The sequence below is a fragment of the Cavia porcellus genome, unplaced genomic scaffold, assembly GCF_034190915.1.
Source record: "Cavia porcellus strain 051 isolate PalLab524CR breed Dunkin Hartley unplaced genomic scaffold, mCavPor4.1 scaffold_18, whole genome shotgun sequence".
In the NCBI taxonomy this organism is placed as follows: Eukaryota; Metazoa; Chordata; class Mammalia; order Rodentia; family Caviidae; genus Cavia; species Cavia porcellus.
In genome coordinates this window covers 10,371,699-10,397,196 of record NW_026947501.1, presented here as the reverse complement: position 1 = coordinate 10,397,196, position 25,498 = coordinate 10,371,699, and the positions used below count along the sequence as shown (strand labels likewise).

Here is a 25,498-nt window from a genome sequence, read left to right as displayed (position 1 = left end):
CCCAGGTTGAATTTGATGTTGAGATCTTCCTGCCTCAGCCTCCTGGGTAGCTGGGATTACAGGCTTATGTAAGCATGTCCAGCTACCCGTATATTCTTACTCAGGCTATCCAGGGCTTGGGTGTGTATATTTTGGAACTCTTGCATCAGAGCCAAGGTGCCATGTGTGTTGTGACCTGTGCTCAGGATGTAGTATATGAGAGGCATCGTTGCCACGGAATTCATCTCTAATCTGGCCTGCAGGCATGGGTCAGATCAGGAAGCGGGTGAAGCTCCCACGCTGGACCTGCACAGGTCCTGCAGCTCAGAGGATCAGGCATTTTTTCACTTCCCTCTCCCCTCCCCTGCTCTTCACCTGTTGGTAAGGTCTCTGCACCACTTAAAGAAACCATCCAAACCACTGTCCCATACTGATGGCAAAGTGCCACTTCCTTAATTTGAGTATTCACATTCCTGCAGAGCACAGGAGCGGAGAGCGAGGGAGGCAGGACAGAAATAACTGGAACAGCACAAGGAAATGGGTCTGTGATCTGCCTGCTTACTCATCTACCCGCGTCCACAACCCGCCTATTCTGCCCCTGAGGTGAAAGTTTCCCATTGCTGTGTTCTTTCAGGATTCCACTGATCGTCTTACTAATCTGACTTTACCTAAACATGATTCTTGAGGGAGACAGAGAGTAAGAGAACGTGCTATGATATGGCAAGCAAGGCTGCCACAGCAGTGAGGTGCCTGACCTCAGGGAGCACTTTACACATTTGGTGCATCAGGAGGACCCACTCACCTTGTGAGTCCACCTCCAACAGACTGAGGAGCAGTCTACTCGGGCCTGATCTGGATGATCAGATTTTGAACTCTGAAGAGGTAACATCACAGCATAAGGCTGCAGGGGACGGGGTGGTGGTGGAGTATTTTGCTTGCCATAGGGACATGCATAATTGGTGACCAGAGGGTGGGCTGTGATGGACACACTCCTGGGAGTTTTCATACTCTGAAATAATCACCTCCCTCTCAGTGGCATGATCTGCAGGCATCCCACCAACACAATGTGGTGAAAGTGACCAAATGTTCATGATGAAATGTTATGTGCAGATAGAATTATATAAGATTGTAGTATCTATTTTTTCTTGCTTGCTGGTTTTGGAAAAGCAAGTGGCTACTGGAAACCCTCTATGCTACGAAGTCAGTACAGCCCGCAGCAGCTGAGGGTGGCCTTTGCCCAACAGCCGATGAGAAGGCGCAGTCCTATAGGCTCAAGGAACTAAGTTGCATCAACAAGCTGAGTGAGCCTGAAAGACCCTCCCCCGCCCCTCTAGGCCTCAGACGAGACTGAGACCGTGTGAAGCCTCAGCAGTGGACCAGGTCAGCTGTGCTTGGACTCCCCATCAGAGAAACAGCAGAAAATAAACGCGCACTGTTGCTTGTTTGTGCCCAAGTGTTACACAGCAGCAGGCAGCCTGCACAGCCCTGGGACTGCTGCACAAGTTCTGAACCCCAAGTGCTCCTTCACCTCATCCTAGAGCCAGTCCGGACATGAAATGACGGTACCTGAACAAGTAGTGTCATTGGGCCACTTTTACCAATTTCCAGAATCTCTCCATTTTTTGTTCCTACCAGGATATGTCCATGTCCCAGAGTAATGGCACGGATTGAAGGGTTATCTTCCAAAAGTAGGCCTGAGGGGGAAATGATGCATTTAAATATAAGAACAAGACGGATTATTAGCATAAAGTCAATTTTTACAGTTCCTAAGCAATCATTCTTAACTTTGTGCTAAGAGTCCTGACTGTGGATGATAGGACTAATCAGAGTATGAACTCCTACAAGTACGGTACGATCTCTTCCAGTCCTGTGAACAGAAAGATTCCTATCGCATATTCAGGGGTGGCACCTTTTGAGCTAGTTGACAATGCTGCTCTTTTAATGGCGTAAGTCTTCAAGCATCTTTCAAACATATCATCCCAGAGCTCGACGATTCCATCCTTCCCACCTGTTACAAAGCCCTGAGAAGACACACATGGGGAGTATTACATACACATCTGCTATTACACACTCACCTAAATGACCAGTCACTCACTCAGCCCCAACAGGATTGCTGCTTAAATAACACAGCTTTGTGGATTTTTTTCCCAAGTATATAACACTAAAAAAGTTAATAGAATTCAAATAATATATTATGGAAATCTCTCTCCTGCAAGACTGAGCACACTCATATTGTATGTCTCCTGCATTTCTTCAGCACTTGGCCCAGCTATGGCTGGTTCTGTCTTGAACAGTTCCTGTGGGACAGGAAGAACCTTAAAACCTAGCAGAGCTCCTGGGGTCTCATATCCACTCCCCAAATGCTTTGGACTCAAAATCACAATTAAAAACAAAGATCAAGGGCTAGGAGTACAGCTCAGTAGTACGGTGCTTGGCTAGCACATGTGATTGGACTCAGTCCCCAGCACCACACACACACACACACACACACACACACACACACACACACATTAGCCTTAATACTCTGACCAGAGCCCCATGATGACTCCTCCATCACTCAGGTAACACTATTTACAGAGCCAGGATTCCTTTTAGACACCTTCCAAAGACTGTAAACAATTCCTAAAAACATACCATACCTTATCTAATGCATACATAGCAAACACAGGCCCATCATGAGCTTTCACTGTCTTTAGTAGTAGAATGTCTTTCCAAATAAAAATATCTCCAGTAGCTGCTCCTGAGAACACCAGATCTTCCATTCTCCCGTAAGAGACACACATCATTGTCTCCAGTTTTCCAACACCTCCAAAGATTCCTCTTTTAGAGGTGAAACCACCACCTGCAGTAGACAGAGTATGTATTACTTTTTAAAAGTTGATACTTCCTATTAGCAGGTAGATTGACTAAATGAAATTAAAAAAAAAACTCAGAGTGTATACATACTGATACATAAAAATGATAGAGAACATCATAAACAAAAATATTATAAGAGGGCTCCTCACCCTCTCTTTAATTAATTCAGTGTATAATGAGTCTTTATTTTTTGTCAGACCTATAAACAAAAACATTGTAAGAGAGCTTCTCACTCACTTTTCATTAACTCAGTATTTATTTAATCCCTATGTTGTGCTCAATGCTGGAGGAATGAAAATGCAAAGAAAGAGTTCCTGCTGTTAAGGAATTTGAACCTGTCTAGAGAAGCCAGTCTAGCAGGGAAAGTTCAATGGTAGCCAGAGAAAGAACAAACTATGAAGTTCAAGAATGAGGACAGCTTTACTGAACAATGATCTAAAAGAAAACACCTATAATTTCCATGAATTGGAGGCTGAGGCAGGAGGATTCTAAATTTGAAGGCAGACTGGGTAATTTAGCAAGACCCTGTCTCAGCATAAAGAATACAAAGGCCTGGGGCATAGCCAGTAGAGTTCTCCTAAATTAAACTCCTAGTACCATAAACAAATAAACAAACAGGATTGTCTTTATAAAGTAGAAATCTATTTTATATCTTCTGCCTAAGTTTTTATTACAGAAATCTGGGGGTAAAGACAACAGCTATATATGACAAAGTAGTACACTGACAGAAACCATCAGAATTGTTCCCTAGGCAGCCCCACTTTGTGATATGTTAATCTGAGTAAGAACAGGCTAAGCTAGTAGATTAGTAAAGGCCAGGCTCAAATGTTTCATTTAGGAACAGGATTCCATTAGCTGTTAGACTAGAGGATGTGTATGTTATACTCTGGTCCATGTCCTGAGACTATGTGAGATACTGAGATTAAGGGTAGTAGAGTAACTGGTGGAGAAAATTTCAAGGCAGCCCAGTGTTTAGTTTGTGACATGGGTACTTCTGGCCACTTTTAACCAGATCTATAGTGAACTCATGAGCAAAAAAATAAATGTGAAAACTGCAGTTCTATCAGAAAAGGAGCAGCTATAGAATTAGGGCAAAGAAGACTGTGGTTGCTTAAAAAGAGGCCAAGTACTTTACATCAGGACAATAGAAAAAATGAATGCATCTCAGAAATCAGAAAGACCCTCACCTTTTGCTGGCTCAAGGGTGCTTAACAGGGGTTCTGCTGGAAAACAGCTCTCTAGGGAGCTGGTTCCTGTGATTTACTTCACAGTGCTTAGCCATTCATACATTCAGAGGCCTCTGCACCACGAGACAAGGAGGCCTGACTGCAGCTCAAGCTAACAGCAGATGCTGGCATCATCTATGTGGGGCTGATTTTAAAAGAATGCAGAATGTAAGAGTTACACGGTCATGGAGACTCCCATCCAGATTTCAGACGAAGGCCTTGAAGGCCAGGCAGTGTGGCCCTGAAAGGGCTGCATGGACCTAGGAAGTGGGAACATCAGTAAAGCAGGATGTGTGCTACAGCAAGTTGCAGCTGAGAGTACCCCAAGAGATAGCCCATGGGGAATGCAACCAGCAGTTCCACAGGGGTAGGATCACCTAATCCTTTTGAGTTCACATTTCCACACAACTTGCCCCAGGTGCTGGACACAGAGCTACAGGATTTAAAGTTTTCTCTGCTGGGTTTCCGTCTAAGCCAAAATAAACTATTCCTTTAAATTGTGGCTGTTGTGTATTGTGCTCCACTGACAAGAAAGTGACTAAGATGAGGTTCATCAGGACAGTTACACACAGACTCACTCTCAACACGCTGTGGACTACTGTCTTTCCTTTAGAAACAGGAAATTCTGAAACAGTAGCCTGTTTGGTTTTGTGCTTTATGAGGTCAGGCTTGGTACCAGAGCTGATGCTAAAAATTCAAAAACAATCACAACAATGACTTGTTACTGAGAAGAATAAGATATTCTTTTATGTTTGGTCATGCTTATCTACTCAGCACTATTATCAACACATAACGCGCAAATATTTTGACTATCTTCTGCGTGCAGAGCCAGAGTTTATGCTAAATTCAGTGATAGATTAATAAAAGAACTCTCAAAATATTCAAAACTTTACCCACTCAACCAAAATGATTATTTCCTGCTCAGTCATCCAATATAATTATTGCTTTCAGAACAGATGACTAAATATAAAAACCATTATTTTCACAGCAGAATATTTTCCAAGGCTTTCTAGACACTGTTGAATATGCATAGGCTAATATACTATTTTAAGTTTCACAGCTTGGACATTAGACAGCCCACAGTTAATTTGGGCGAGAATATCTGTTAGGTACATTTTGTCTTAATTTGCAGAGACACAAGCCACAAGGCAGCAATGGAGCCCCACCCTCAACCTCCCTATGGAAAAGCTCTTAGCTACATAAACGATAACCCCAAAATGAGAGTACCTGCTTGTTGCCAGAATTTGATGTGCTTAATCCCAACTGTAACCAGTTTGTCAACGTGATGGGGGTTACACTTTACCACAAATATTTTATCTTTATGTCCTCTGTAAGATACAAACAGGAAAAAAAATTCTAGTTTGAGCAGAAGCATTGGTACGGAGCTTTATGAAAAAAGCTGCATTTGATCTAACTTTTATTAAGCAAACAACTAAATTAGAAAATGATTTAAAATATACATAGAGGTCTAGAGCAACATAATGAGCTTTGGCTTTTCTATGCATTTTGAGACCCCTTCTGTTACTACCAAATCTACTACTTATGATTTAAGCAAATTAATACAATTTTTTAAATGTATCAGACTATCTCTGTGACAAAAAACTAATGCCACCACAATAGGACTGCAAATAATTCTGGGCGTATGGAGATCTTGTGTAGAAAGAGGGAGAAACACTACAATACTATTAGTGACAAGTATCAAAGGTACTATGCTTGTTGTGGGAGGCATCATTTCATCTTAAACACATTTTTTTGCTTAAAACAGTATACACTATAAACTGAAGCCCTGGCCCATGGCAAGTGAGAAAGAAAGGATGTCATCTAATAATTCAAAAACATTTGAGATGCTACACACTCAGAAATTTAAGTTTATAACCCCAGGAGCAGAATTTTATTTTCATAAAATAAGGCCAGATCATAAATGTGGATTACAAACCTGCAGTCCCAATGTCAAGGAAATTTCTATTTTAAGTGTTCAGAGCCATCATATTAGAATCTAAGGACTTCCTAGTCTTAACAGACTAATTAATAATCTTATGATTTTTTATGTAAAATATCTATTAACAGAATGATTGATTGTATACTTATTAGTAAAGATATAAAAATTTCAACATGTTGGTAAACAGAATCCAAAACCACAATATTAACAAACAGAATCCAAAAAGCACATTAAAAAATAGTACATTATACCCAAGTGCAATATGCATGTTAAGGAATTGAACAACAAAACCACTGTATTCATAAGATATAAGGAGAGAAATCATGTTTTCACAGTGTCACAATTGCTAAAGATATTTGAAAAAAAAGTTTTTACTCATGATTTTAAAAAATACTCAAAATAAGTAAAGAATGCTTCAGACTTCACTGCCTTTCCTGCACTCCTTGTCACTGAACTATTCAGCCTTACTTGAAACAACAACACACAGGCCTATTCTCCATGCCTGGCATGCCACTGTCCTTCCTTAAAGACAGAACAAGCTAGGGCATTAGATCCCTCATAGTGTGTGTGTGTGTGTGTGTGTGTGTGTGTGTGTGTGAGAGAGAGAGAGAGAGAGGGAGAGAGAGAGAGAGAGAGAGAGTAGACTCAAAACTCAGCTGTTTACTTAATGGCATTCCCAATAGTCAGGAACAAGACTATCACTACTATGATGTAACACCCCACTGAGGTATTAACAATGCAGTTAGCCACAGTTTTAAATGTTAAAGCAGAAGGTTTGAAATGGAAGAGGTAAAACTACTTCCATCTGCACATGATATGATTATGGACCTTGAAAATTAAAGCAAAAATAATGTAAAGATGGCTACAAGCAAGGTAACTTGGTTAAGTTTCCGAAAATTAAATATGAAATAAGAATCTTTGTACACACAATAATCAGTTCAAAAACATAATGAAAGAGAGGACTAAGCAGTAACAAAATATCAATGCATAAATGTGAGAATTATGCAATATAGATCGTTGAGGAGGAAATGAACAAAAACTCACATCTATAAGATAGAAAAGTAGACTTTAGAAAAATCCTCTGGTTTTGTATAGCAAAACTCAACTGTAAAGACATCAACTCTCTTAGTTTATAAATTCAACTTGATTCTAACACAAAGACCACTGGGTATTTGTATTATAAACTGATATTAGTACTTCATTTTTAAAGTTCTTATGGCAGAATAAACCACAATGATAGCCTAAAAACTGAAGAAGTATGAAGTAGAAAATATAGTTGTCCTAGATGTTAAAATAATTTATAAAGCTTCCAAAACGAAAACAGCACAGTATCTGAACACTATTTGAATTAACAAGCCAATAGCACAACAGAAGTTTAAGTATGTAACCCCAAAATAGAACTACTCCCCCAAAATATTAAAATACAGTGTAATACATATAGGGTCTTAAATCAGGGGGAAGCTGTACTTTTAAATAAATTGTGTTTGATATCAACTCACCAATGTAAAATGGTGCAGCTACTTTGAAAGAGTTTGGCAATTTCTTACAAAACTAAACACTTGCCATTCGTGCCACACAAGCTAACAACTGTGTTCCTTAGAATTCTAAATGAACTGAAAACCTATATCCTCACACAACCTGCACATAGATGTTTGTAGGAGCTTAATTCATAATTGCCAAAACTTGGAAGAAACACGATTGGCAAAAGGGTAAGTAAACTATGGCATGTCTACACAATGGAACATTAGTGAGCATTAAAAAATTATCAAATTTTTGATAGTCATAAAGGAAACTTAAATGTGAGTTAGTAAGTGATAGAAATCTGAGATGTCATGATTCCAACCATATGACATTACAGAAGAGGCAAGATTATGAAATCAGTAAAAAAAACTAGTGGTTGCCAAAGGTAAAAAGGGAGAGGGAATGAGTGGGAGGACACGAAGGACTTTCAGGGCAGTGAAACTATTCTGTGTCATGTTTTATCATGAAGGGTGATGTGACATACATTTGTCCAAGCCCACAGTTCAGCACCAAGAGTGAATTCTAATGTAAACCATAGACTTCGCTTTATGCTTTTATTTTTTGACACAGGGTTTCACTATGTAACTCAGGCTATCTTTTAACTCACTGTGTAGCGCAGGTTGGTCTCAAACCTGTGGTGATCCTCCTGCCTCAGCCTCCTGAGTGCTGGGATTATAGGTGTGATCCACCATGCCCAGCTGACCCAGGGACTATGAATGACAAGGATGTGTCAATGTAGATACATGCATAGAGATGGGATAATGGGAATTTTCTGTATTTTCTTATTAACTTTGCTGTGAATTTAAAGACATTAAAAAAAAGTCTAGTAAAACAGGAAAATAAACGGCATTGGAGTATTTTGATAGCTTTATGGAAAAAATGATTCAGTTGGATCTGTTTCTCATAATAAATACTAGGATAAATTCTAAATGCTTTAAAAAAAGATTAAGTCATAAAACATCAGAAGAAATTATGGGTAATTTTTTTAATCTGGGGAATGAGTAATACTTTTATAACTGTGACTTAACACCTCAAAGCAGTATAAGACTGATAAGTTTGACGATGTAAGAATTAAAACCTGCCTGCATAACGAAAACACCATAATAATCGTCAAAGACAAAGAACAAACCAAGAAAAGTACCTATGAAGTATTCTTTTCTAAAGGATTGAATAAACAAGGAAAATGTATGAAAATCACATATCTGAGAAGGGGCTTGTGGTCCAAATGAGTGTTAGCTTTCCATTAGCGTGCAAAATACCTGATAACAGCTTAAAGGAAGAAGGCTTTGTTCTGGCTTATGGTTTCAGCTCATGGTTACTTAGCTCTGTTGCTTCTCAGCCAGTGGCAAGGCAGACACATTGTGGTAGAAAGATGTTGTGGAGAAAGCTGCTCATCTTAATGGTAGCCAGGAAGGAAAGAGAGTCGGAGAGAGGGAGAGAGTGAGAGGGAGACAGGAACGAAGGATGAGAGGAGAAGGAGAAAGAGGGAGAGAAAAAGAGTGGGGGGAAGAAGAGAAAAGTACCCTTCAAAAGCAGACTCTAGTAATCTACTTCTTCCAACGAGGCCACACCTCCTAAAATCCCATTAGACTAATAAATTTATAAATGAATTAACTTTTCTCTCCTTGCTGGGACAAAATACCTGACACCCAAAACGAAGGAAGGAAAGGTTTATTTAGCTCACAGTGTGTGGAGGTTTCAGTCCATAATCAGCTGGCAGGGTGATTTCAGTCCAGAAGGCAGGGTGGCATGGCACTGGGACAGCACTTGAAAGCAGCAGCCAGCAAAAGCAGCCAGAACAAAAGCAGGGCTACAAGCCTCTTCTCCTCCCTTATATTGTGGGCAGGCCACCACTTGTCCCCGGGGAAGGTGTAGCACTCACAAAATCTTTGTGCCCTCCTCTGCACAGAATGAGGATATTTACAAAGTAAGGCTCCTAGCTCCCTGCTGAGTCTCTTAGTTAAACTTCTCAAGTTGACACAATGTATCAACCATAACATCTTCCTAATGAAGTTAGAACCTCACAATCCCATTACTTTCCAAAAAAGCCCACCAGCTAGCAACCAAGCCTTGAACCTAATGAGCCTTTTGGGGGATTTTCTGAATCCCACCCAAAATATTAGTAACTTACAATGCATAATAAGACAATTAAAATGGGAAGTATATCTGAGTAGCCATTTTTATCTTTCTAGCTTATACACAACAAGAATTTATTTCTCACTGTTCTAGAGGCCAGGAAGTTCAGAAACAAGCAGAAACAAGATTCAGAGTCTAGAGTTTGCCTTCCGGTTTATAAATGGTTCCTTCTCATGGCATCCTCACAAGGCAGAAAGGGGAAGACAGCTCACTGAGGTCTCCTTGATAAGGGCACTAAGCCCATTTTTGAGTGATACATTCTGACCTGATCATTACCAATGACCTCATCCCTTCATACTATCAATTTGGGGAATGAGTTTCAATATAATAGTTATGAAGGACACAAACACCCCATAGCATTGGATTTCGGTGTATCATACTTGTTACACTATTTTTCTTTTTTTCTGTTGAATTAAAATATTTCACATATATTAAAAATGTACATTACATCTTTTTAAGGAATGAAAGCATACTGAACTATATACCCTCTTCTGCTATAGTACTAACATGCTGACTCTTCAAAATTGTGAAGTCAAAGCACTCTGAATAGCCATTTCTACAAAGAAAATACAAAGTGGTCAGTAGGCACATGGGAAGACGTTCAATATCGTCAGCCATTAGGGAAAAGAAAATCGAAACCATAATGAGATACCACATTGTATCTATTTGGATGTTAATAATGAAGATGACAGACGGTAATAAGTGCTGATAAGGATACAGACAAGCTGGAGCAAGTAGACACTGCTAGTAAGAATATAAAACAGTGCAGCCACTTGGAAAACACTTCGTCAGTTCTTCAAAATGTGAAACACAAGTAACATATGACCCAGTGATTCCACTCCTAGATGGATTATACAAAATCCACACACACACTCTAGAGAAGCCTTGTACACAAATATTCAAAGCAACATTATTCATAGTAACCAAAACGCAGAAACAACCCAAATATTGTGAATGGATAAACTGGCAAATGGATAAATAAATTGTGATATATTAATAAAAAATTATTCAGCAATACTTGCCATGACATGACTGAATCTTTAAAAATCATGCAGAGTGAAAGAACCTACTCATAAAACGTCACACACTGCGTAATCCTGTTTATGTGAAATATGTGGAACAGGCAAATCCATAGAGTCAGCACACAGGTTACCACCAGATAACAGGTACAAGGATTGTGTTTGGAGTGATGAGAATGTTCTGGAGTCAATGGTAGTGATCACATAACTCTGTAAATAAGTTAAAAGCTATGAAACTATGCTTTAAATGGACAATTTTTAGAGTAACAAATTATTCATTGATAAAATTTTAAAAAAATACTGAATATAAAAAAATGAATATGAATCCAATCAAACCTATGGAGCTAATGACCACTTATGGGAAATGCAGAGGAGGGTATAATGCCTGAAATGATTTCCTGAAGAAACAATAGACTGCAGAATATGAAACATTCAGAAGGACAAACGGATCAGTTCTTCAGTATGTCCACAGCATGAGAAAACCAGATATAAAATAAAAGAGGCCAAGAGACAGGTCACCAAATGTAACACAAGAGCCTGGTTTAAATGCAGGTTAGAGCTGCCTGTGCTCCACTTGGCAAGCCAAAAGTGCGTGCAGCAATTTCCATTCCATGGGGAAGCCTTGGCATGTCTCTAGGAGACTGGTAGGCCCTGCACAGAATTCCCTGTCATTGGAGTACCACTGGAAAGTCTCTCTGGGGCTATTTGGGCCCCAGCCAGCAATCCTCGAGTGGCCCACGGCCGCCTGCACTCCACCTCATGAGCCAAAAGTGCACACAATGATTTCCCTCCCACAGGGAAGCCTTGGCCCAATGCTCAGAGCCTGGTAGGGTCCTTTCCAGGATCCCTCATCACTGGAAGACCCATGGGAAGGCCCCACTAGGCCTGCATGGGCGCTGCCCAGAAACAGCCAAGTGGCTAGGAACCACCTGGTAAGGTCTGACAACCTCCACTCAACTAGGGAAACTCCCTGCAGTAGGAAAAGATACTCTCAACCCAAGAAACAACTACCACTTTGCCTTCACTTCCCTGAGGGAATATAGGAAAATAACAAAACAAAAGCAAAATGCAATCTCAAATCTCCCATCCCAAGGAAGCCTAGGAGACACGGACATAGAACAAAATGTAAGCCATTCATTCAGCCATATTCCAGCCTCAAATTCCTGAAATGATAGTGACTGAAGTAAAGAAACAAACCTGGAAAACTATAAATGAACTCAGATCAGGAATAATCTCCCAGGTAAAAGAAGAAATGATAAATGCAATGAAAGAAATGCTACACACATCTAAAGAAGTTAAAAAATTAGAGGAAAAATGCAAAAAGATGGAAACCTTGAATGAACAATATAAGAAACAACCAAATTCATGAAACAGATTCAAAGAGATACACAGGAAATAAAAAATTTCATTGAAAGTTGGCAAAACTGCCTCAATGAAAGTGAAGATAGACTTTCAGACCTCGAAAACAAGATAGCAGCTAGTGAACAGGAAAGATCTTTCAAAAATAACAAAGAATCAGAAAATAACAATTCAACAGCTGTAAGACGATGCAAAGAAAACCAACATAAGACTGATAGGTATAAGTGAAAAAGAAGGTAACAATACAAATGATATCAAGAGGCTATTTACAGATGTAATAGCTGAAAATTTCCCAAACAAGAGAATGGAAACTAAGATACAGATAAGTGAAGTATATAGAACTCCAAATATGCATAACCAAGATAAAACTACAGTCAGACATATAATAATCAACATTCCAAAAATTCAACATAAGAACAGAATATTAAAAACTGTTAGAGAAAAGAGACAGCTCACCTAACAAGGAAAGTCTATCCAAATCACAGCAGACTTCTCAACACAAACAGTGAAGTCCAAAAGAATTCCTTAGTGAAGTATTTCAGCTCTTAAAGGAAGACAACTTGCAATGCAGATTGATGTACCTTGCAAAACTGTCCTTCAAAATTGATGGAGAAATAAGATACTTCCATGACAAAGAACAGCTGAAGAACTTCATGACTACCAAAGCAACCCTGCAAAGAATACTTAAAGACATTCTCCATAGACAAAGGAAAAAAATAAATAAGCAAGGCAAACAAACAGAGGGGAAAGGTAAAGAATCAACAGTAGAAAGGCAACATGTCAAAAATAAACCAATAGCTGGTGCTGCTGCCGCTGCAGCTGCCACCGTCGCTGCCTCTTCTTCCTGAGCTCGGCACTGCCTCCTTAGCCGCCACGGAACTCTCCACCAGGGACACAGACCCCATTCCTTAGCTCAGCAAGGCAAGCAACACTAGGTTGGACAACAAAGGATCTGCCTGCTTTCCTGCCTGCTGCAGTGATTTTTCTCAGGTGTGATAATCCATAATTCCAGCATTTGGGAGACTGAGGCAGGAGGATTGCCTCTAATTCAAGGCTAGCCTGGGCTACACAGTGAGACCCTGTCCTCCACCCCACAAAAAAACCCACAGATAACATCATGCAATGTATGGCTTCTCCGGTGAAATTGTTTTAAAGGAGAAGGTAGCTGTGCACTTGTTTCTTCCCATCCCAAGATGGAGTGAGTGACAGGGCATCTACAATTCAGCCCAGCATACTGGATCAAACTCATGACTGCACAGTTACCAGGCAAGCACTTGAGACGCTGAGCTAAATCTCCAGTTCTTTGATCAATTCTGATTTTACTTTAATCTATGATAAAAGATATGGAGTCTAGGAGATCTGTCGCCATGGCCCGGGAGTGACTGAGCGCCCACTAGCTGCCCCTGCTCCTGATCCCACAGCAGCCGACTTAGGAGGGGAAGCGGCAAAAAGTCCACCACCACTCCTGCTGCTGCTAAGCTCCAGGCGCCGCCAACCGGAGGGGAGGTGACACAAAGGAATACAGTGCAGGTCACAGTGCTTGACTGATCCAGAGGGGAGAGGCCAACATACACTGTCCCTGTCTGCAACTCACTAGCACACTGCAATGGGAAGGGTCATCTAGCCAGTGCACTTCAGAAGAATTGTAACCAACAAAGAAAGAAACTGGGGCCTCCTGGAGGAAGCAAAAAAGATGGGAAGAAGAAGCAACAAGAAAAAGTCCCTAGGTCCCAACCCAGAGAACACTGACCCAGGACAGGTAAATACAAAGGAGAATGAGAACAGCAAATATGCAATATCAGACACAGAGCTAGTGGACATAAAGAGATATATTCAGGACCTCATAGATAAGTTCAAAAGTGAAATATTTAGCCAAATAAAGCAAGATATAAGAAAATTAATTAAAGAGATACTAAGCAGCCCTCAAGCAGACACAGATGGAAGAAGGGAGGAACTTAAACAAAGGAGAGAACCATTTGATGAAGAATATAAAAAAATATAGAATGCATGAAGCAGATTCAAAGAGATCACCAAGAAATTTAAACTCTATGGAAAGATGGCAAATCAGCTTGACAGAAACTAAGGATAGATTATGCAAACTGGAGGACAATTTTGCAGTGTGGAAGTATGAAAGGGAAAAGTTTTTAAAAATAACAAGGAAACAAGCAGTAACAATACAAAGGCTAGAAGACGACAAGAGGATCTATAACGAGAACACAGAATGTGAATGAAGAAGTTAGGGTACAAACAAAAAAACTACAAAGGTTATTCGCAGAAATAATTAAGGAAAACTTCCTAAAACATAGGAAAAGAAAATTATATTCTGATATATGAGGCATACAGAACTCCAGCCAACTATAACCAAAACAGAGTTACAACCAGGCATATAATAATCAAAATCCCATACATTCAATATAAGAACAAAATATTAAAAGCTGTTAGAGAAAATAAACAGATAACCTATAGAGGAATGCACATCAGAGTAACAGCAGATTTCTCAACACAAACCATCAAGTCAAGAAGAGCCTGGGGCAAAATATTCCAAGCCTGGAAAGAAAATAACCTCCAGCCCAGATTGATATACCCTGCTAAGCTGTCTCTAGAAATTAATGGAGAAACAAGATGCTTCCAAGACAAAGAGGAACTTGGGAAATTCGCAAGCACCAATCCAACTCTACAGAGAATACTGTAGGGCATTCTAGAGAGAGAGAAAAGTCCTAGGATTTCAGCAACATTGGCAGAGAGGCCTCAATGAATGGAGCAGAAAACAGAATAAAGAAGATAAGCAGACAACTGATGGCAAACAAGAGCATAACAGAAATGAGGCAGAGAAGATTTTATTCAAAACAGATATGATTGATAGTATCAAGTCAGAGTATAGGCAACTACACTGAAGATGACAAGACTCTATGATACACATTCTGGTTTGATAACTGCCTGCTTTTGAAGTTCTATACTGTTGGGGGTTGCTCAAGCCACTCCCCTAAGATGGCGCCCATTTCCTGCTTCCGGGTCCCTGTTGCCGCGCAAACAACCCTGCCAAAATGAGTGTCTACCTAGCTACCGGTGACTGTGGCCTATCAGCATGCGACTTCTGCTTTGTATTGATTGGTTACTCAGATCCTATATAAGTGTGTGTTTCTGCCCCCAACGGGCAGAAGAGGAAGAAACTTGAGGGTGGCGGATCTTGTCAGATCTAGCTTCACTGTACACAATAAATATTGAGAGCTGATCCAAACACAGTTATGTCTTTCGTTGCCCGCGGTGCCGTATAACTGGTGGCCCGTACGGGGACTAATTTATTCGACCGCTGCGCTCTCTCCGGCCAAGGGACGTGGCGGGCGTGACCTCCATTGCGATCTGCGAGTAACGGAAGATCTGGTCTAATAACAGCAGAGGACCGGGAGCGCCTCTTCTCAACACCCTGGTCAGCTACGCACGATACAGCGGATAAATACCTAGGTCAGGTGAGTACTGGGTCACCTGGGTCGGGTGGACGCGCCCGATAAGCTCTGAGGCATCTCACACATAGACGCCGCTGTTATATTCTCTAGCTCGCTTGCCTTCCTTACTTTCGCTTTCGACGCCATGGGCAACGCTGCCCGTAAACCCCTCGCTGCTTCATTGAGAATTCTGTTAAAATCCCGAGGCATCCAGATTAGCTGGGATACCGTGTCTCGCTTCCTGGATCACCTCAATGACTTGGCACCTTGGTTCTGCCTACGGGTTCCCTGACTCTTTCTTCTTGGAAAAAATTGGGCAAGGATTTGTTACGTGCAAAGGAAGGGGGTAATTTGGACCCAATGGTCATGCCCCTATGGGAGCTAGTTAGGACCTGCTTGGCGGATGAGGACGCCCCCGGGCTACACTCAGCCAGACAGACTTTTGCCAGGGCCCGTTCCGAATGTTCTGAGGAGCTAGATCCACCGCTTAAACCTGCCCCAGAGCTCTCTGATAGCTCTGAGGACTCGGGGTCAGATTCGGATGACCCAGATGATGTCGCGGCCCTTGACACTAAGGACATTGTTAAAGATACTAAACATGGGCCGAGAAAATCGATGCCTTCCTGTCCCGGGTACACTGACTTACAACAGGAGTTGAGATTCCTTCAGCCCTATGAGGCCTTACAGCCTGCGATTGCCCCCTTGGGGGCACCGTGGCCCACTGCACCGCCGTGGCAGGGGGAGGAGTTACTTCCCGGACTGCCACCCCCACCTGTGACTGGTGGGGGGCACTCTTTTCATCAGAGAGTCTGGTCACGCCTACCCTTTGACTGTTCCGGTCTTCATGCCTTCCCTGTTCAAATAGGGGGCAGAGGAGGAGGGGGATATTACGAACCTTTAGAGATAAAGCAATTAAAGGCTATCAAGGATGCAACCTCAGCTTATGGACCTAATGCCCCCTTTACCATGGCCCTCCTGGAAGCCCTGGCTGGCTTGTTGCTGACACCCGGGGATTGGACACAACTTGCACGCGCTTGTCTCTCCCCTGGTCAGTACCTAGATTGGAAATCATGGAATGAGGAATTATGCACAGAACAGGCAGCAACTAATAGGGATAATGGACATAGGGAATGGAATAGAGATATGTTACTAGGACGGCGAGCCTTTGAGGAAGATCAGACACAGTTTCCTTGCCCTGTATATGAACAGATTAGCCGTTGTGGTGTTCAGGCCTGGAGACGATTGGCGGGAAAGGGTGAACACACGGGTCACCTTACTAAGATTGTCCAAGGTCAGGGAGAACCATTTTCAGACTTTGTGGCTCGCATGCTTGAGGCAGCAAATAGGATTTTTCCAGACACGGAGGCTGCTCACCCTCTTATAAAGCAGTTAATTTTTGAACAATGCACCAAGGAGTGCCGTGATGTTTTAAGATCCAATAAAAACAAGACCTTGGAGGATTGGACACGATTATGTTGGGAGCTCGGTGGACCAGTAACTAACCACGGGCTTGCCACCGCCATGATAGCCGCGCTCCAGAATGGTAATTATGGGGGTAAACAACTTGGAAAAGGGAATAAAGGTAAAAATCAGGGCGCATGCTTCAATTGCGGCCAATCAGGACACATAAAGAGGAACTGCCCTAATAAGCAGTTGAGGGGGGATAACAACCTTAGTTCAGGGTTGTGCCCAAGATGCCGCAAGGGCAATCACTCCGCAGCAGAATGTCGCTCGATTTTTGATAAAGATGGAAGGAGACTCTCTGGACATCCTGAAGGCCAGTCAAAAAACGGCCAGAGGGGACCTCACCGGCAGGCGGGGTCCCCACAAACTCAAACTTTTCTCCAGTTTCAGCCACAACAACAGCAGGCCCCCCCAAACCCTTTCAGGCGGGCAACTCCAGGCTCCGCAGGGTTGGACCTCAGTGCCACCTCCGAACTCCTATTGACCCCGGAGATGGGAGTTCAGTTGATTGAGACTTCCTTCCCAGGCCCCCTTCCACCAGACACAGTTGGGCTCTTGTTGGGAAGGTCCTCAGTTGCCCTTGGGGGTCTCACAGTTATTCCAGGGGTCATTGATTCGGACTATACGGGCACAATAAAAATTATGGTTCAAGCTCTGCAGGGCACTATTCTGATCAACAAAGGGGATAAGATAGCTCAGTTGCTAATTTTGCCAAGTCTTCACAAGCACTTCCCCGCGGAAAGACAGACTCGCGGAGATCGGGGTTTCGGCTCCTCTGGCGATGTCTTCGAAGGCCTACACATGACCTTACAGGAACGGCCTATGTTGACTCTAAATGTCAACGAGAAACCTATTAAGGGCCTATTAGATACTGGAGCTGATTGCTCCATTATTTCTCAAAAGGATTGGCCTGGCTCCTGACCCACAAATGTGGCGGAGCAAAGCCTGCAAGGGCTGGGGTTTGTTCACGCCCCGAAAGTCAGCGCCTCACTATTGAATTGGCAAGATGAGGAAGGTCATACTGGCCAATTCCAACCCTTTGTACTCCAATTGCCTGTGTCCCTCTGGGGAAGAGATGTCTTGACAGACATGGGCATTACATTAACCACTTTATATTCCCCAAAAGCCCAGTCCATGCTATTGAAGCAAGGCTACATCCCAGGAAAAGGCTTGGGCATCAATCTACAAGGCAGAGCAACACCGCTTCGAGGTGCTCCCAAACAAGATAGAAAGGGCCTGGGTTTTTCCTAGGGGCCACTGAAAGCCTTCTCACACCTTCTCACACCTTCTTAAACATGGCATACCTTATAATCCTCAGGGACAAGGTATAATCGAGAGATCTCATAGAACACTCAAAGACGTTCTACAAAAACAAAAGGAGGGAATAGGCCATGGCCTACCACCCAGAGGGAGGTTATCCCTTGCACTATTTACCATAAATTTTTTGAACCTCAATAATGATAATCATTCTCCTGCCATGGAGCATTGCAATCCATCTCCTTCTGATAAAGGCCTAGTGAGATGGAAGGATGTCCTCACAGGACAATGGATGGGCCCGGATCCAGTAGTCAGCTGGACCCGAGGTGCGGTATGTGTCTTCCCACAGGAACCAGGCCGCGAACCCCTGTGGATCCCCGAGCGGTTGGTACGAACGGTGAACCCTCAGCCAGCATACCGGGAAATCCAAGATGACTCATCAAAAGATGGAGGAAAAGCATCGCTGGGAGGACAAACACCCAGGGATCCGGATAAGTAATCTTGTCCTCTGTCTGTTGTATGTGCTCCATTCTGCCGTGGCACACCCAGAGCCGACCACATATCTGTGGGGACTCTGGAGGCATCCCCCTACTCTAGCCCCTTTTTCTGCGCTGTCTCCTAGTGCTCCCACGGTATTTGTGCCTAATGACTCTTCTATATCGCTCCCCTATAAGCGAACTTCCCCAAGCCTTTTCCCCTTTAATGCTTCCTTTCCGCTGAAAGAAGATACCATTGTTTTCTCCTATGCTAACTTCACCTGCAATGAGTCCTATGCATTATATAATGATTCTCGCCCATTCATTAACTTCCTCAATTGGACACGCAGAGAATGTCTTGATTCTGTAAGCCAGCAAGGTAATGTAGCACGCTGCCTCAAGATGGAGGTAAGATGGCCCTCTATAGATCTTAAAGATTGCAATCGGTCCCCTCATCCGTTGGAACATCCATGGATGGACCCTTGTGTTCCCTCTCATCATCCTGCCTTATTGAGAGGTGATACTATGCAAAATCTTTTCTGGCGCCATTGCTTGCCCACAGCTACAACATAATTCCTTCATGAATTATACTGGACATTGTGATATAGAGCATTTCAAGGGCCACAGGTATTTACAGGACATCAGATATGCAACCCGTTAAAGGCTTGTCTCGACCTGAGGCCATTTCTCACCCTTAATGGAACACTCCATAGTACATCCACGAGCAATAGTGAAAGCAATAGCACTACCCCCCTTCATAATTATGTTTGTGTGGACCCACCCTTCTTATTTCTCCTTGCCACCACACATAACTTCCAACTTTGCAATGAAACCGACTCTCTCTGCAGTTTATCTAACTGCTGGAATGGACACCCGTCCTTTGCTGTCTTGGTATATCACCCAAGCTTTCTTTGGGTACCAGTAGAGACAAATTCTTGGGTGGGTCCGGTAGTCCAACAGATTTCAACTTCTCAGTTACCCTCCAGACAGACTAGAAGTGTTAAAGATTGGCTTATTAATGCTCTCGGAGTTGCTGCTTCTGTTTTTGTCCCAGCCATAGGCCAAACGGTGTTGAAAGCGTGGACCATGAATCAGATAGCCTTGACCATGGAAGCAGTCAACAATCTTGCCAATGAGACCGCCTACGCCTTGAGGAAACAAGAGCTCCTCATTGAACTTAACAGCCAGACCATCTTAGAGATCCAAAAGGAGATTGACGAAATCGGACAAGAGATTGACAACCTTTGGAATGTAGCCACGCAGCTATGCGATCAAAGATGGCTGTTTGCCCGCCTCTGCGTGACCCCCGCTCGCACTAATTTAACTGGCACTACCAAAAAGGTGACTCACTGGCTCCAAAACACCTACCTTCCTACTTTTAAAAACATCTCCGCAGAGGTGTTCGGTGCCATTGATCGCATGGACAATATCCGCCTAAAGCCAGTAACCTATGACCTTGGTAGTCTGGGGACAGTCCTGAAATCCTTGTGGGATCGTGTAACATCATGGTTCTCTTGGCCTAACCTCACCACTTGGGTCCTCATAGCTGTAGCCATACTAGTAGGCTTAGTGGTCATTAAGTGTTTGCTTGATCGATTAATGCAGACTCAACAACAAGTTAGGCTTACGGCGCTGGCCGCTATGCACTTACAGAACAGGGCCCAACAGAGGGACCGGCTGCGGCCCATTTGTTGCGCCTGGCAGAACATCAGATTTAAATTGGCTGTTTGCACCCATGGGTCCTCCTCCTCCTCTTCCTCCTCGGATGTGTTGGGGAGTACGAATAACAGGGGCAATGAGATGCGAGACCAAGGGTACTGCAGTGTCATCCACCCTGGTTGAGCTGAACAGGGGGTGATAGGAATGCATGTCTATATGCATCCAGGTTCCGCTCAATAATGCCTGGCCCTGCAAAAAATGAGCACCCCATCTCAAGCATGGTCTTAGCGCAAAGATATGCATAGAATGAGATGGTGCACAGCGGAGTATAGACCTCTGCACTCTCTCTTGTCCCGGCCTGTCTTGGGCCTTCCCCTTTTCTTTTGGCACTGGCCACAGTATACGGGCGGAGGGGAAAAGACCCATGTGATTTGTGTATCAAATTTAAATAAAAAAGGGGGAGATGTTGGGGGTTGCTCAAGCCACTCCCCTAAGATGGCACCCGTTTCCTGCTTCCGGGTCCCTGTTGCCGCACAAACAACCCTGCCAAAATGAGTGTCTACCTAGCTACCGGTGACTGTGGCCTATCAGCATGCGACTTCTGCTTTGTATGGACTGGTTACTCAGATCCTATATAAGTGTGTGTTTCTGCCCCCAACGGGCAGAAGAGGAAGAAACTTGAGGGTGGCGGATCTTGTCAGATCCAGCTTCACTGTACACAATAAATATTGAGAGCTGATCCAAACACAGTTACGTCTTTCGTTGCCCGTGGCGCCGTATACTATACTATATACAAAGTTGTGTTTTTATTAATACTGTTATGTACTGATATATTCAATTATACTATGTCTGATGATATAGCCAGTTCTATTGGAGATAACGAGATAACACAGGCACCATGGTAGAACTCTTTGTACAAGGGTCTTATATATTTATTTCATTTCATGTGTTTATAGGAGTATGTTTTGCTTTGTCTTGCTTTGTTTTGTTTCTTCCTCTAATACAGAAAGGATAGAAATATATGTAGAGACTCATGCATGCATAGAACCTATAAACAGTTTATGAGAACAGATCTTATGACACGTGATGAAATGAACAGATACTTTGAAGAAAAAGAGACACTAAAATATCCAGAGCTGATCCTGGAGTGTCATAATGTGAAACCCAGCAATAGTATTATTCTTTGTTCAGAGTGATATTAGCCTGCTTGGGTTTATTCAAAGTCAAAATAATGGATAAGTCAAAAGAAATGGATAACTGCATGTATATGTAAGTGTATAGGATTGATAACCATATTTCTAAGTTTTTGTTGGATAGTTGAACAGAACTGGTTGCAATTTCACTGTTTGAATCCCCACTTTATATACTCCACTTCAGTATCTTGAATAACTATTTGTAAGGAGACAGTGATTTCCTACTCTTTTTTTTCTTTGAAATTATGTATTATTTCTACCTGTTTTTGTTTTGTTTAGTCTTTCTTTAAATTACATTTTTAAAAAGACACTATAGTACCCAGTGCTGATCCCAGAGTGTCATGATGTGAAATCCAGCAATACCATTATTCTTTGTTCAGAATGATTTTAACCTGCTTTAGTTTGTTTAATCTCAACATAAATGAAGATATGGATAACTGCGTGTATGTTTAAGTGTATAGGACTGACAAACATGTTACTAAGGGTATGTATTATTTCTACCTATTTCCTGTTTTGCTTAGTCTTTCTTTAAATAAAATTTAAAAAAAATAAACCAATATATATCAGTTAGAACCATTAATGTAAATGGCCTCAATCACAAATTCAAAGAAACAGACTGGCAGAATGAATCAAGAAACAATATCTAACCATATGCTGTATACAGGAAACCCATCTAACCCAAAAGCATTCTCACAGACTGAAAGTCAAAGGATGGAAAACAATAGTCCACGCAATAGGAACCAAAAAAAAAAAAAAAAAAAAAGCAGGGTTAAGTATTCTGTTTGCAGACAAAGTGAACTTCAAACCAAGAATGATCCAAAGAGATAAACAAGGTCACTACATACTAGTAAGGGGAAAACTTAAAGAGGAAGAGATAACAATCTTAAATATATATGCACCAAATTTGGGAGCAACTAGCTATACAAAACAAATATTAACAGAAATGAAAAATCAAATAAGCAATAACACAATTATAAAGGGAGACCCTAACACCCCATTGACACTAACAGACAGATCAACTAGACAGAAAATCAGCAAGAAATAACAGAACTGAATCACACCTATGAACAAATGGACTTAGGGCACATGTACACAGTATTCCATCCAACGACATCAGAATATACATTTTTCTCATCAGCACATGGGACATTCCCTAAAATAGAACATATACCAGCTCACAGAGCATCCTTAAGTAAATGCAAAAGAACTGAAATTATCCCATACATGTTATGAGATCATAGTGAAACTAGAAATTAATGACAAACGAAACTGCAAAAAGCTCCACAAATACATAGAAATAACACACTCCTGAGCAATCAGTGGGTCACAGAGGAAATTAAAGAAGAAATTAAACAATATCTACAAGCAAATGAAAATACAAATACAACTTACCAGAACCTGTGGGATTCAATGAAAGCAGTCCTCAGAGGAAAATTTATTGCGGTGAATTTCCACATCAGGAAAACAGAATGAACACAAATAAACAACCTGATGCTACACCTCAAACATCTAGAAAAAGAAGCGCAAGTCAGGCCAAAGCCAAAAGAGAGGAGGAAATTATAAAGATCAGAGCAGAAATCAATGCATTAGAGACTAAGAAAACAATCCAAAGAATCAATGAATCAAAAAGTTGGTTCTTTGAAAGAATAAATAAAATTGATAAGCCCCTAGCCTACCTTGTTTCAAAAAGGAAAGAAAAAAAAACTCAAATTCATGCAATAAGAATGAAAAGGGTGAAATCACTACAGATCCTGTGGACATACAGAAGATCATCAACACCTACTGTTGTAGTCAGGGGTTGGGAGGAGAACAATTAGAATCAGAACATGGAGTTTATAATATTATTTTTTGATGGTCACTCGGAGTTAACACAAAGAAATGCAGGAAATCTATCCGCAACGCTAAAGACAAGAACATTCAGCCAAGGGCCTTAATCCCACAACAATGTCCTACATGAGTCCAGATGAAAACCTAGAGCCATGACAATGCCTTCCACAAGTTCAACTGGAACTCACACCAGTCTTTTACAGATCCATGCTGGGAGGGCCCAAAGATCAGTGGTGGAAGCTAGGAAGTCTATGCCACCAGGGTAAAGGAGCTGTGCTGATAGGTTGAGGGTTCTATGCTGGAGCCGAGAAGTCATGTTCAAAACAAAGACCAGGGCTGTCTTGAAAAGCCATCCTCAGTGACATGAAGCTCCGAGGATAAGCACAGTTCAGTACATGCCAAGAAGGCAGTGTGATGAGTTCATCCTTGAGAGTAAGTGGCACACGTCTTCCCCTCTGGAGCCAGGAAGCAATACTCGATGTAAGGACCAGAGCTTCTCCAGGAGAACCAACAGCTCAAATAGGAACATGTAGGAGAACTCACAATCTCTAAAATGCCACAATGCCTCAATGCCTCAATGTCTCACTTCTCCTTCTGCACATCTATTTATGCTGGCAACATTCCTCAGGTGGAACATCTATGGTCAGCACCATGATGATATAATTCAGCTGGAGCTGTTGACCAGTTTTTAATCCATAACACCTACTTCAAAAACTTCTACTCTCATAGGTTTGCAAACACACAAGAAATGGACAGATTCCTAGAAACATATGAATTATCAAAGTTGGATCAAAAAGCTGTAAAACTGCTGAATAACACAATTTCAATCAACAAAATTGAAAATATAATTAAATCCTTACCAACAAAGAAAAGTCAAGGCCCAGATGGATTCACTGTGGAATTCTGCAAGAAATTCAAAGAAGACTTAATGCTGACACTCCTCAAACCCTTTAATGAAATTCAAAGGGAAGCAAATCTCCCTAACTCATTCTTGGAAGCAAATGTTACTCTAATACCAAAACCAGAAAAAGACCCAACCAAAAAAGAGAATTACAGGCCATCTCTCTAATAAACATAGATGCAAAAATTCTCAACAAATACTGGCAAACAGAATGCAGCAAATCATCAAAAAGATTATACACCATGACCAAGGGGGATTCATCCCAGGAAATCAGAGATGATTCAACATACAAAAATCAATAAAGGTAATCCACCATATCAATAGGTCCAAAAATAAGAATCACATGATCATTTCTATAGATGCAGAAAAAGTTTTTGATAATGTCCAACACTCATTAATAATAAGAACCTTAAAGAAAATTGGAATAGATGGTCTTTACCTCAATATGATAAAGGCCATCTATGACAAACCAACAGCCAACATCATATTAAACAGCCCCAAACTGAAAGTTTTTAATCTAAAATCAGGAACAAGACAAGGATATCCATTATCACCACTCTTGTTCAATACAGTACTTGAAATACTAGCCAGAGCAATTAGACAAGAGAGAGAAATAAAAGGAGTAAGGATAGGAAAAGAAGAAGTTAAATTATCATTATTTGCGGATGACATGATACTCTACATAGAAGACCCACAAAACTCCATTGAAAGAGTCCTAGGTATAATAACTAGATTCAGTAATGTAGCTGGATACAAAGTCAACACTCACAAATCAATAGCATTCCTATATACTAACAACAAAATCACAGAGAAATAAGAGAAGCCACACCCCTGACACGAGCATCCAAAGTAATGAAATATTTAGGAATCAATCTAACAAAAGAAATAAAAGATCTATTGAGTGAGAATTATAATACCCTGGAAAAGAAATTGAAGATGATCTCAGAAAATGGAAAGACATCCCTTGTTTATGGATAGAAAGAACAAACACTGTGAAAATGGCAATTCTCCCAAAATGGCTATACAGATTTAATGCAATCCCAATCAAAATACCACTCGTATACCTCACAGATCTAGAGAAATCACTCTTCAAATTCATCTGGAACCAGAAGAGACCAAAATAGCAAAGGCAATTCTAAGCAACACAGGAAAGGCAGGAGGCACTTGTATAACTTGAAGTTATACTACAAAGTTACTACAATAAAATCAGCATGGTACTGGAATAAAAACAGACCTGAAGATC

At 41.6% G+C, this 25,498-nt stretch overlaps 1 protein-coding gene across 15 annotated transcripts in view; it reads right to left on the bottom strand.

Annotated features, from left to right (window-relative positions):
* The window catches only part of Eml6 (EMAP like 6), a 316,759-nt gene that overhangs the window by 86,368 nt on the left and 204,893 nt on the right, over window positions 1–25,498 (bottom strand). For all 15 annotated transcript variants that reach the window (XR_010040546.1, XM_063229384.1, XM_063229383.1 and 12 more), the window contains 4 exons: window positions 5,289–5,389; window positions 2,619–2,821; window positions 1,889–2,000; window positions 1,546–1,673 (listed from right to left, as the gene is read on the bottom strand). Coding sequence is in view for 14 of the 15 variants with exons in the window: in XM_063229384.1 (XP_063085454.1) it covers window positions 1,546–1,673; window positions 1,889–2,000; window positions 2,619–2,821; window positions 5,289–5,389 (544 nt within the window). In the remaining variant the exon portion in view is untranslated. The remainder of the gene's footprint in view (window positions 1–1,545; window positions 1,674–1,888; window positions 2,001–2,618; window positions 2,822–5,288; window positions 5,390–25,498) is intronic.